Consider the following 14095-nt stretch of genomic DNA (forward strand, 5'->3'; position numbering starts at 1 on the left):
TACCTCAGTAACCTCAGTTTTACTGTGATGGGTGTAGTAAAGGACAGCAATCACAAAACTTACCATGCTTTTACCTCAGTATTGGTAGTTTTAAAGTGATAATTGTTGTAAATTATGCATATTAACCACAACACCTACCATGCTTTTAATGCTTAATAATGTAACATCCAATATTTGTAAGGAAAATCAGTACTTTTTCCTTTAAATAATCCTATATATTATACATAATGATATTTTATTTTCTCTCTTTTCAGCTGAAAAGACCAAAAGGGCCTTTCGAACTCAGTCAGCCCATTATTGTTTGAGGACAAGTAAACGGAGGAGACGGACCGATGCAAAGACAAATATTCGCAATGGTACGTATGTGTTGGTTTTAACCCTAAATCAAACATTTTATCAAGCATTTGTTGTTTCTTAAACCTGTTCTTACAAAACCCATAGCCCAATCAGTATGAACAGTCTCAAAGTCTTAATAATTCACAAGATTTAACAAGTTGTCAAATTCGTACGATACTAGTACATATTTGTATACTCGTACATAATCCTGCAGCTTTTACTCCTAGTGCTCATTGGCTACTGCCTCAATTCCTGTACATATTTATCGCGATATTTGTAAATCAGTTGCGCCCCTTCTTGGATAGTAGTCTGATGTCCCACACACTGTCAGAAAGTTTATATTAATTGCATTGTGTATTCATTAAAATTATTACAAATTAGTCCCTGTCTGTTGTGTTCATGTTCCAATGTCCAATGATACATGATGTCTCTCCACACCTCATAACCTACCTCTGTTTGCAAGAGTGGAAAAGCTAATCTGACTTGTCACATGACATCAGATACGCGATTATTTTGTCGTAATCAGATCAGTTACACTGCTGATAACTGATTCATTTGCATATAAATCATGTTATTTTTAAACGAGTAAATATGATTATTGCTTGCTATTAAAGACATACTTTTATTCATAGAAATGCCCACATATCAGTGAACGTATAACATAAAAATGCTTTTAACATTTAATTGTGCAACACTCTTTACAGAAATATATCCCACAGTTATGGATAAACTCCCAACATCATCATCAAGTCCTGTGCTGGGCACATTGGGCAACAAGTGTCCTCCAACGTATTCGATCCGTGGCCAAGTTCTCCGCATCTTCCCATGGGACACTGACATTGTTCAGCTCTTCGTGAAACATCTGTCTCCATGTCTTCCTTGGTCTTCCCTGTCTCCTGCATCCTCCTGGTGGTGTCCACTTCATCACTGTCTTTGGGTGGTGTTGTTTGGGCATGCGACGGATGTGTCCAGCGAGGTGCACCCTTTGCTCTGTCACAGTTTCTGAAAGTCTTCATGTGAAGTCCCACTCCTCCTCAGGATCTCTTTGATATATGCAGAACCAATATTGAAAATAGTGATTTATCTTTTTTCCATATTGTTAAAGCATTGTGTTTTCTCTTTTCAGCTTCATAAACTGTGCTTGATGTCTGCCTAATGCCTTCATCAAAGAAGTGTCAGTGCGCATCAGGTGTTTTGCTAAAGGACATATTCATTGCCATCCATTAGTTCTAGTCATGCAGTGACTTCATGATGCAATAGACACATGTATATTTCTGCAAGTGTATATAGCAGGTGTTTGTCCGAACAATTGAAGTGAGAGTGTTCAGGAAAACCTTTAGAAAACAATCCATATTTATGGAAATCTTATTGGTGCTGAAAGAATATTACAGAAATGAGACACTTGACATAATGGACATTATTCTGAGTGTGTTACCTTTACATTTAGATGGACTTAATGTCTTTCATTTAGCTTCATTAAACCTTTTATTACAGTGGTCACTATAGTAAATGTCCACCATAACTACATCTATGGTATCATCATTACATCACTACCTGGTTAATGTGAATGTAATATACCCGTGAATGTATTTTATTGAAGCATTTTCTTACTGACGTTTATAATCATTAACTATTTTAAGTTGCCTTTCATTTAGTGACAATAAAAGTGATTAATGATCACAAGGATATAGAATTAAAGGTGAGAATGTAAAACGTTGTGCTTACGTTTTTGCCTATTTGTTCTTTAAAGCGAAGAAACAAATATATTTTCACATAACAAAGTTGAATCTCATCTCTTGGTTTGTAAAAGTATAACTTCATCATAGCGATTTGTTTTAACGTTACTGTATATGTCCCTATAATAGATGTATCCAGTGGCATAGGTTTGATTTTGATATTGGTGGGGACGGGGACATCATTATATAGTTTTGATCGAAATTATTGCTAGGGATATATATCAATGTCACTGGATATTGGTAGGGACACGTCCCTAGCGTCCCTACTAAATTCTACGCCCCTGGATGTATCTGTATCTTATACCTGTTTTTTTTATATAATTAACTTATTTTTATACTGTTGTGCAGTAGGTTTGGCACTACATTTGTCTTTAAACAGTTTGACATTAAATATTGGAATATGCTTTCAAAATTGTGTGCATTCATTGTGATTTTTTTACATTTATTTGAATATAATTGATATACTATACATACACTGTAAATGTTAGAAGCACTTTAGTACATGTAATTATCTTTAATTAAAATACTGCAAAACTACCCCTGCTGTAGGCCATTGCTTAGAAAAAAGTTTATCTTTCAAATGTATTTATGAATTAGTCTAATCAAATAAAAACATTTGTGTCATTGATCATGTGATCTCGTTTTTGGATGGTAACCACACAAAGGAGTCTTTTGTTTTTAAATGTGAGTTTTATAATTTAATTAGAATTAATACATTACAGGCCAAATATTGTTTGGGTTTAAATATGAAATATTTAAGGTATCTATCCCTGTAGCCGGAACCAGAAGAGATCTGTCATCATTTACCATAAATGGGCAAGTAAGTGTGACGCATCTGTACAGCTGGATTGTTATTGGCTGTGACTCTTTATCGCAGAACTCGCTGTGATTGGACTATCGTTTAACCCATATAAAACGGCGCTTCATGTTACAAAGTATGTTTTGGTGTTATTATTGCGTTAGTTATACATAAAGTTAATGATAAAGTGTCTCTGTTTTGTGAGAAATTGCTCCTTTACTGAGATCCCTACCCTAACCCTAAGCATGTCTGCACATTTCAATGAACTACAGGACAATGTTTCCTGTTCCATTGATAGCATGACAGAGATATGTGGGTAATGTAGTTTAAAACGTTTAGTAATGAAACAATAAATGTTAAATACATAATATCTTTAATGGACAACTGGATATCTAAATTTGTTCATTGTGCAAACCTTTATGACATATATGAGGGACAGGCTGAAATTTGATAATTTACTGTGAGCACTTTAAAAATAACCTTTATGCCAGCTTTCCGTATATTCCGATTTTCTCTTTGATACACTAACCAGACTGTGAGTTACAGCCATTTGAAATGTGCAGTTTTTTGCTCTTCTGGGGGCCGCTGGGCCCTTGTGGTGGAAGTGCAGTACAATCTACACAGATCTACACACACTATTACACAGGGATAATGCACCATTCAGTAAAACAAACAAAACAAAAAAGTGCCTACATTTCCTTTTCACCCCCTCTGGTTGCTGCTTATACAGTATGCCTGACATCAGTAACGTCTATGCTTTCATTTTAAATGCAGTAGGCTAGTAGATCTACTAGAATGATCAACATGGATCATCTTCAATTATGCTTGAAGTGTTTATAGCAAGATAGCCACTGCAGCCTCTTGTTATTCACATAGCTTCCCTTTATTTCACTGCAAACATTGCAGTTGCAGCTTATACATGCAAGTATGTGCAACTTTTGTTGCATTGTTTTGTTGCAACTTTTGTCCCAAATATCATTAACCAGATCTAAACGTGTATGTCCTAAGAAAAAGAATCATGGTAATTAATTATATGTAGTTGTTTTTAAATTATGAACTAAACTAAAGAAATAAGAAATTAAAATTTCTCAAATATTGTTTTTATTTACTGTACCAAACACCACTTTCAATAAACAATATTCACCATACTTTATTACACAACACTTTATTGGAGGACACAGCATAAAGTTGATAAAGTAGCATAAAGACAATGAGATTCAAGATAAATAAAAATGTGTCTTCAAAAATACATTAACATCATATTAATCCATTCACAGCTGCTGAGCCACAAAATGAGTGCCAGAGAATCACATTCAGTCACCTATGATACAGAAAACAGATTTGATATTGTGTTGGAAAATAATGATTCATTATCACTAAACTGGTTTCTTGCTCTTCCCTGTACATGTCTCGATCATGTTCATGTTCTTCTTCCTCGTCTAAACAGTTTGTTCAGGTGTACCCTACAGTACAACAGAAGAACAGAAGATGTGATCACTGATGTGGTGTAGCTTTTTCTCAACCAGAGTAAGAAGTCTCAACATCCCATTGTCAGGCGTTCTCCAGTCCTGGTCTGAAAGTAAAGCAAAAAACACAAACAATACAAATTAAGTTGTTTAATGGACAGTCAGGTCAGCTTATGGCTACGTTTACACGTGGAAGGCTATTTTCATAAACGGACATTTCACCCCTCTTCGTTTTCAAAAATAACATCGTGCACACGAACCCGTGTATATGCCGTCCAGAGCATGCCAAACCTGTAGGTGGCAGTGTAACGAGAAGCTCAAGCCCACGTTAGCAAATCAGAATCCCGAAAATAGTCTCATATTGTGACGTCGCTGGCTAAAACTCAGTTTTTCTCAGTTTACATGCAAACGTGCAAACAAAGTTTTCCAAAATCTCCACTTTGGCCGGAGTTTTTAGAAATAATCGTTTTCTGTGATAAAAACTGGGTTTTCGTGTAAATGAGAGGCCAAACCGCAGGGAAATATCAGTGTCTTCACTTCGTGTAAACGGGGCCTATGTTCTGCGATATATTAAGCAGTGATGGGCTACTCTGGCCCTTAGCGTCCACTGTCCTGCAGATTTAGCTCCAACCTCAAACCCTCCTGCCTATTGTCTATAAGTAAAGCTGAAGACTTTCATATGTGCTCAATTAGGGTTGGAGGTAAACTCTCAACCTTAAAAAGGAGAACGCAAAAGGGCCAGAGTTGCCCGTTCCTGATTTAAATTTACAAAGCAGCAGTCAGTACATTATATAATATACACATTGATTTATTTTATACATATATATATAATATTTCAGCACATTATATAAGCTAAGTACTGAACAAAAAATGTTTTACCCATATCAACAGCAACCTATTTTAAAATATCTTTAAGAAAGGCATGGTCTCTTTTGCCTTTGCAAGTGATGCTTGATTTTTTTCAAGACAACATACTCTTCTGTCACTTGTTTCAAGAGCTTCCTGTAACCTGTACAATGTAAAATTGTCAACATCAAATTATGTACTACATATTACAGCATTGTTTCAATACAAGACATACCAATGGATTTGCGCACCTTTCTGTCTTCTTTGGGCACCAGATGTTCCTTCCTCACCCGAAACAAAGGACTTATTCGCTTGTGTTGATATAAGGACTGGTCTTCCTTCTCTGCTGTAAAACAAGAAAGTATCTACTTACTCGTGCAATTACTATTGTTCTTGAAACATAAATTAAGACAGTTATAATTTACCTTACGATTCAGGAGAGAGCATTTGATGAGTAAATACTGATTGAAATGTTCTAGAAACTTTACCTGGGAAGGGCTGATCACGGCAAGATCCGCTGCGACTCACTAGTAGCTCTTGTGAGGGTTGGCTCTTAAAAGAGCTGTTGAGTTTGATGTTGTAGAGATCTAAAAAAAGGACAAAGTAATCCTGCAATACAGAAAGGAAGGTAATTTTATTACATTACATGCAAGCAGTCAGTTATACAACTGTAGGATATATTTCTGTAAAGAGTGTTGCATAATTAAATGTTAAAAGCATTTTTATGTTATACGTTCACTGATATGTGGGCATTTCTATGAATAAAAGTATGTCTTTAATAGCAAGCAATAATCATATGAACTCGTTTAAAAATAACATGATTTATATGCAAATGAATCAGTTATCAGCAGTGTAACTGATCTGATTACGACAAAATAATCGCGTATCTGATGTCATGTGACAAGTCAGATTAGCTTTTCCACTCTTGCAAACAGAGGTAGGTTATGAGGTGTGGAGAGACATCATGTATCATTGGACATTGGAACATGAACACAACAGACAGGGACTAATTTGTAATAATTTTAATGAATACACAATGCAATTAATATAAACTTTCTGACAGTGTGTGGGACATCAGACTACTATCCAAGAAGGGGCGCAACTGATTTACAAATATCGCGATAAATATGTACATGAATTGAGGCAGTAGCCAATGAGCACTAGGAGTAAAAGCTGCAGGATTATGTACGAGTATACAAATATGTACTAGTATCGTACAAATTTGACAACTTGTTAAATCTTGTGAATTATTAAGACTTTGAGACTGTTCATACTGATTGGGCTATGGGTTTTGTAAGAACAGGTTTAAGAAACAACAAATGCTTGATAAAATGTTTGATTTAGGGTTAAAACCAACACATACGTACCATTGCGAATATTTGTCTTTGCAGCGGTCCGTCTCCTCCGTTTACTTGTCCTCAAACAATAATGGGCTGACTGAGTTCGAAAGGCCCTTTTGGTCTTTTCAGCTGAAAACAGAGAAAATAAAATATCATTATCTATAATATATAGGATTATTTAAAGGAAAAAGTACTGATTTTCCTTACAAATATTGGATGTTACATTATTAAGCATTAAAAGCATGGTAGGTGTTGTGGTTAATATGCATAATTTACAACAATTATCACTTTAAAACTACCAATACTGAGGTAAAAGCATGGTAAGTTTTGTGATTGCTGTCCTTTACTACACCCATCACAGTAAAACTGAGGTTACTGAGGTAAAAGCATGGTTAGTGTTGTGGTTACTGTGCATTTACAATAAGTACCACATTAAAACTACCAATAGTGTGGTAAAAGCATGGTAAGTTGTGTGATTACTGTCTTTTTACTACACTTATCACAGTAAAACTAATGTTACTGTGGTAAAAGCATGGTGTTGTTTTTACTGTGCTTCTACTACACATACAACTTTGGAACTAATTGTACAACTTAAAAACCTGATATGAATATGATTAACTGATTGAAGGTCTACTCTAGGCCTACTGTATAGCATATCACGTGACAGACAGTGTTTAATCACCATAGAAACCATTTTCATAGAAAGCAATGAAACGCAAAGCCTCCGTTGAGATGACAGATATAATGCAGTGACTGAACTTGAGCTAATCTGATTAATTTCGACACACAGAAAATACATTATATCAAACATTATTAGGACAGCGTATTTACGACTACTTACCAACATCTGGCACACGTGAACTGATGCCAAATATCGCGAGGTGTTCGGAATGAGACTTCTTCAGCGCGATTTCCTACTAATAATTTTTTTTTATATATATATCAATAAACAGCAAAGCAATCCAGCTTCCCTGGCAATAAGAACGAAATAATATAATTAAAATAAATACATAAACCATGATAAGATCTCGTGAATAAATGTTGATTAAACAGCTTCTCTACTGCAGCCCGATAGGGAGATAGAATCGTGCTTTGATCACGAAATATGCTTCCCATTGAAATACATTAGTTTTAAAAAACGTGCTGGAATTACGAAAATAACGAAATAAACGTGCCCGTGCCACGAATCAATAGATTAAATTACGTGACCATATCACGAACTGCCGTGAGACTGGGTTGCTTTGTTAAGCCTGTGTTTTGATACTCTAGAGCTTGTGAAAAAAGTAGGCTGTAATCTGTCTTTGTTCTGCTCCGTTTATCCACTGATTGAAAAAGAATAATATTGAAGTCAATTCTGCATGCCAGCTAAATACAAAAAGAGAGGGGAAGAAAATAATGAATTTAAGATTGGTCTAGCATCAATGATATTTGTGCTTCTGTTTGTAATTCACTGTTATCGCTGTGCATTTCGATAGATGCTGAATCTGATGTGGAAATACCAGAGCAAAAAAGAAAAAAGAAAAAAAAAAGAAAGCCTAAAAATAACTAATAGTATCTAAATATAAGGCATTGTTGGGGGGGGTTATCAGAATATCAACTCGCCTAATAATTGTGCACGCACTGTAAATAAGTTAATTTCTAGGTGGTTTATACTGTATCTACCTCCGACAACAACAGCCAATCACGTTGATGAATAAGAAAAATATGCAAATTGGAATTCCCTCCTTGTCAGGAAGGGATAACAGTCCATCAATGAGACAACAAGAGATACTACCAAATTTTGAGTCTCCAGTCTGTCTAGAAATTCCAACAGACTTAAGCAACAAGTTTCAGCACTTCAAGGTTCCTCCATCAACCAGATCAACCACTTGAACAACCAGTTCAAGATTGTTAAGGAACCTTTTGCACCACTGGTCAGCCTGACTTCCAAAATTCCTTCATCTGTAATTTCCACTCAATAAGGACCTTCTCTGAGCTCGCAGAATCTCCTAGCACTTTGACATGGACACCGGCTCCTTTCCCCCCAGCACATTCGAGGTTCAGCACTTGAGCATGCAAATTTCATTCCAAGGTCCCTGAAAACTGTTTATATTGTCAGTATATTGCTTTCCAAATTTGCTTTAGATATTGTATAGCTGATCATGCCACTTAATAACAAATCATATTTATTTTATATTGCTGATGAGGAATAAGGTTCTTCACCTTATTGGATTCTTTGAAATAATCTGTTTATCTTTTCACAAGATAATATAAATCTGCAATAGCAACTTGATTACTAGTATTTATCCATCGTATGACTTTATTGCCATATCAATTTATAGTATTCATTTAGTAATTGTGTTAGATACTCTTTTATATACTTTTGTTAATATTTTTTTTTCCATTACATGTCATGTCTGCCTTGTAGTGATACACAGTAGAAGTTACACAATATCTAACAAAACCTTCAGATTGGTCAGCTGACAACCCCTCTCTAATGTCATTTAATAGACATTTAATATTCAACAATATTATTGATCTGCCTTACTTGAGGTGGACAATGACACAATTTTCTTCTAGAAAAAACTTTGGGTAACACTTAACTTGAAGGTGTGTGCATAAGAATGACATGACATCTTAATAATCATGACATGACACATATGAGTTTTATGCATGTTTATGACAACTGTCATTAATTGTCATTTGCTCAATTATGACATTTTTAATGCAAATATGGCATTGTTTGAGATGTCTGTCATGACAACTTGACATTACCAAGATAACATAGCCATATGTCATAAACATGCCATAGCAAATTAATTATCAAACTTAAGAAAGCTTTATGGGTTAACATTACATTAAACTGTCATGTGATTGGTTTTGAGATTGGCTGTCATCAGGCCATTATAACTGTGTGTCATGAATATTTTTCTTGACCTCGACTACAGTGGTACAAATTGAATTTGTCATTAAAATTACATTTTAATGACAATTTGTACCCCCGTTATAATGGCCTCATGACAGCCAATGTCAAAACCAACCTAATGACAGTTTAATAATGCTAACCCATAAAGCTAAGTGGTTTCGTAAGTTTGATAATGAATATGCTATGTCATGCTTATGACATATTTATGACAATTTATGTTGTCTTGGTTTTGTCAAGTTGTCATTACCAAGACACTGACAGGTTGTGATGTATTGGTTTATGTCAATTTGTCAAACATAACAAAAACATCTCAAACAATGTCATATTTGGATTAAAAATTGTCATAATTGAGCGAATGACACTTAATGACAGCTGTCATAAACATGCATAAAACCTCCTTAATATTCATAACATGTGCCATGTCAGTCTTATGCTCACCCCTTCAAGTAAAGTGTTACCCAAGTGTTACTTGGTTGAATAATTTTCATGTTATCACTGTGAAGCTGCTTTGATAAAATCTGTATTGTAAGAAGCGCTATTTAAATAAAGGTGACTTGACTTAATGTACATAATTGTATTGATTGAACAAGGCTCTTGAATTGTTCCTATAGTGTCAAGGGTCATCTGACACTTCAAGTGACGTGTGACCTACCTAATTTGGTGCCTTGTCTCATGATCTCTCCATATACAGCATACGTGTGAAAATTTCAGAGAGTTTATGGTGTAATTCAGTGTTATGTAAGGGGTAATTGAGACAGAAAAGGGCATTGTTAATAATCTAATTATCTGTCATCTTACCAGCTCACATTAATGTTATCATGTTCATGTGACACTATGGATGAGGTCATCATTGACCTAGAAACCTTCTAGTATCACCAATGACCAGGAATGGCTTCGGTTTAATACATGATCTCTACTTTGATGCTGGAACAGCACAACAAAATCCATAAAGACCTAGTGTTTTGAGGTGAGCTAAAAGACTCAAGCCTTTGATTTTATTCTGTTGGCCACAAGTCTACAATAAGACAACAAGAATTTGCAGATTGCAGTCCAATAAAAAGAGTAATTAACTTGGCTTTAGACATCCAATGCAAAGCGTGTTCAAAAAGATAAAAGACAAACAAAAAACAGCCTTATTCTGGCCAAATTTAAGGCATGCAGGTTTTGTGGATAATACAATGCATTTAGAATTTAAAAAAAAGAATACAAATGATGCATGTACCATATATTATATCAAAGAGAATAGACAAAAAAATAGTTTACTTAGAATTAGAAATGTACTATGTCATATGTTTAATGCTTATCAGAATATTAGCTACGTCAAGCAATATGTTAATGTGAAGATCTGTTGGAATCAGCGGTGAGTTTCGTCTCTTCTGTGCTTCACATGAGGAGCGTGTTGAGGAGTGAACATTAACATTAGTTACCGCCTAGTGGTTTTAAGGTCATAGTTGTTATAGGTTAATTTCAGCTGTCCAATCTCATAAACATAAAAGAAAGAAGTAAAAGAATCAAAAGTAAGCTATATTTTTTTGCACTGTAGACAAACCCTTGGAAGATTCTTAATGGTGGTACCAAGCTTTATTAAGTTAAACACTCGATTTGTGAAGAGAGTCACATGAAGGTGGCACAAAGGAAAATAAAAAAAGTAATGTTTCAGCAGTTTACTAATTCATGTGACCAAACAACTTCTGCTAAGCCCAAAGTAAGCTTCACTTTTGATGCAATCACTACAGCCAAACGGCAAAGTCTTTTAAAGTAGGCTATATTCATTTGGCAGTGCGTGCAAACACAGGCACTTGACACATACGCACTACTAGACTCTAGTCATGGGCTCTTTCGAAACACTGCTTTGTGAAGCTTCGAAACCAATTCAAATCTTTTGATTCAAGCCAGCTGTTCAGAATGCTTTGTTATGCCATATGCTTCGCTGCTAGGGGTGATCCCAGATAACACATGAAACACTGTCTATGATTTCTAACTGGCATTTTTGATTACATATTTGTTATAATAAAAAAAGAAGAGTCCAAGCCCTACAAACTAATACAGGAATATATATATATATTATACAGACACTTCACATTTTATAGTATTTGATGATCTGAATAGTGCATAGATTACACTCTCAGGAAAGGATTTGCAAATGGTTTGTATTTCATGTGTATTGTAAATTCATGTGTGTGAGCATTAGAAAGTTTCATCCTTGTCAAGTGTCTAAACTATTTCTCTCCATAAGTTATGAACGATAAAAATGTTTTTGTACTCGTGTAAACTAGAGTTGCGGGAATCTCTGAATTAAATGTCTTACATCACATCTCTCAGAAAACAGTTTTGAGGCTAAATACATACCGTACATAAACAGAATGTAATTGTGTGTTGATGTCGAGGCTAATTCGGTTACAGTTATCTGTATAGTTACCATAGCCTACTTGGTGTGAACGAGCATGTATTGGGGACAACAGGTCAGGGTAACTGAGAAACAACAGCACTGTGCTGGGATGTCAGAGAGCTGCACTGTGACACTGATGCAGACAGAGCCTTTTCTATTTAACCTTTTTAACAAATGAGTGACACAGAAAGACAGAGAGAGAGATCTACGAGTGTCCATCAGAAAACTCCAATCACATTATCAAACCAAACTTCCAAAATCTGGTGTTACTCTGACTTGGATCTAGACAGATGGGAAATTCATTCCCTGCTACCTAATTAATCATCTCCCAGATTGCTTATTGATTTCTCCTATTCATATTTATCATTGTGATTTATTTGAACCCATCCGTTTAGCCAGAGATAGGACGCTAACACAGATACACTTAATGCAACTGTAAAAAGTATGTGTGTGTAATCATGGCAAAGGCTGTGCTGATGTTGGAGATACAGATGTAGATTGCTGGCTCAGAGGATGCTGTGTGACATGGCCATGAGCCAGCGGCTGAAGGTTTGCAGCAGTCAGACATGCTCTACAACAAGTATGACCTTCAGGAATGCACTTAACCTAAACTCGCTCCAGGGAGCCTTCTCTGTAATGGCTTATTATATCAAAATTTAGATGAAAATGAGCGCTAAATTATTCATTTTATTTACCAGTGTTTTAAATGCATGTGTATTGAATCACACCTGATATTGCTGTTACTAACCAAGGTCGTGAGTTTGAGCTACAGAAACTCTCTTGGAACTGAAGCGATAGGATTTGTTAAACCATACTTCCAAAAGTAATATTCTCTTGTGTTGAGAGGGGGGAGGGGGGGGTGTTGGAATGATGAGTAAGGCTGAGAACTTGATGCCATATTTTTTTGTAAACTATCCCAGTAAAATTGAGATTCTGAGAGAAAGCTGCATTGAAACGATATGGATTGTGCAAAGCATTATACAAATAAATGTGAATTGAATTCTGAGGCCAAACGATTGCTTTATGTAAATTTGATCATAAACTTCATATATTGTAACCCTCAAATCCCACACACATTCAAAAACTGAGCCTGAAGAAGCGATGCAGCAACTTTGATGTTATGCATCATAATAAAAGTTCAGATGTATCTACATGACGGGGGAGGATCTTGTGTGATTAAAAACTCTGATGGTTTGCATCTCTCCCCGTCTGATCAGGCCCCTAGAACCGTTACATTACTCTATACTTCACTATGTTAAAAGTTGTTAAGTCACCAGAGGTAGTCTTGTGGGCAGTACTCTTTTATGCATTGTGCTGTATAAGCATGTATAGTCACACAGAGCAAGATGACCTTCACAACTTTAAATTTCAATGCAATATAGTGTTATGCTCGTATTGAAGTATGTTGTGTGTACTGAGTTTAAATACATTTCTGCTAATAATACCAGTATATAGTATGCTCAAGTTTAATACATCCTGCAAAATTACTGTGGCGAGCAGGACGAGGACGAGGGCCGTGGGAGGACGGCGTGAGGCGTGAGACTGATGAGCGACACCTGCGCGACGCACCATCTCTCACGGAGGAGCGGAAGCATAAAAAGAGGAGCGACCACAGTGGAGATCGAGAGAGGAACAGGCCTGAATTTATGTTGTGTTTTATGATGTGTGGCAGCAGTGAGGAAAACTCCCTCGCAGTGATTAACCGTGAGAGACTGCTGTCTTTACTTCCGTTTTGAATTTATTTTATTTTTACATTCACGAGTTCACACTTACAAATAAGTTAGATAGAATAAATGGTATGCACATTTGGCGTGCTGTCCGAGGAGAGGTTTGTTAATAAAACATAATTTAAAGTCTGTTGAATGTTCGCCGGTTCTCACCTCCTTCTTCCCATAACAACGAACTGCGTTATAATTACATATACAAAACCTATATTGTCATGTGAGGTAGAAGAGAAGCACACAATGAAGGAGAAATAAACAGAAATAGTCTTTGATAAATCCAACTGGGAATAAGTTAACAAACGTACTCGGTTACTGACGTAACCTCGGTTCTCTCTAGAGAGAGGAACGAGTACTGCATTGTCGTAGCAACGCATTGGGGAAAATCCTTTTCCACGAGAATACTGAAGCAAAAATTATCCTTAACTTTGTCTATGTAAAACGCATTGCCACAGCATCAAAACCTAGGCGAGACAGCTCGCGCGCCTATTGGCTGCTGTGCGGCAAATGCTTAAGCCAATCGAGCGAGCCCTAGAGTGACGTCACACCCAATGAGG

The 14095-nt window shown here is 36.0% G+C and overlaps 2 protein-coding genes across 6 annotated transcripts in view; both read right to left on the reverse strand.

Moving 5' to 3' along the window:
* The window catches only part of il1rapl2 (interleukin 1 receptor accessory protein-like 2), a 445540-nt gene that overhangs the window by 196627 nt on the left and 234818 nt on the right, over nt 1-14095 (reverse strand). The window lies entirely within an intron of this gene.
* LOC307008133 (uncharacterized protein) overlaps nt 4000-14095 on the reverse strand; it is a 140306-nt gene continuing 130210 nt past the window's right edge. Inside the window, exons 1-5 of one of the 5 annotated variants that reach the window (XM_079630763.1) lie at nt 7365-7769; nt 6551-6652; nt 5672-5792; nt 5419-5529; nt 4000-4444 (exon numbers count right to left, since the gene is read on the reverse strand). In XM_079630763.1, coding sequence (XP_079486889.1) covers nt 4335-4444; nt 5419-5529; nt 5672-5792; nt 6551-6553 — 345 coding nt within the window. In that variant the 5' untranslated portion in view covers nt 6554-6652; nt 7365-7769 and the 3' untranslated portion in view covers nt 4000-4334. Of the gene's footprint in view, nt 4445-5418; nt 5793-6550; nt 7770-14095 lie in introns of those variants that run through there. The other 4 variants (XR_013799754.1, XR_013799755.1, XR_013799756.1 and 1 more) reach the window with 4 other exon arrangements.

This window comes from Phoxinus phoxinus (assembly GCF_949152265.1).
Source record: "Phoxinus phoxinus genome assembly, chromosome: 12".
Classification (NCBI taxonomy): Eukaryota; Metazoa; Chordata; class Actinopteri; order Cypriniformes; family Leuciscidae; genus Phoxinus; species Phoxinus phoxinus.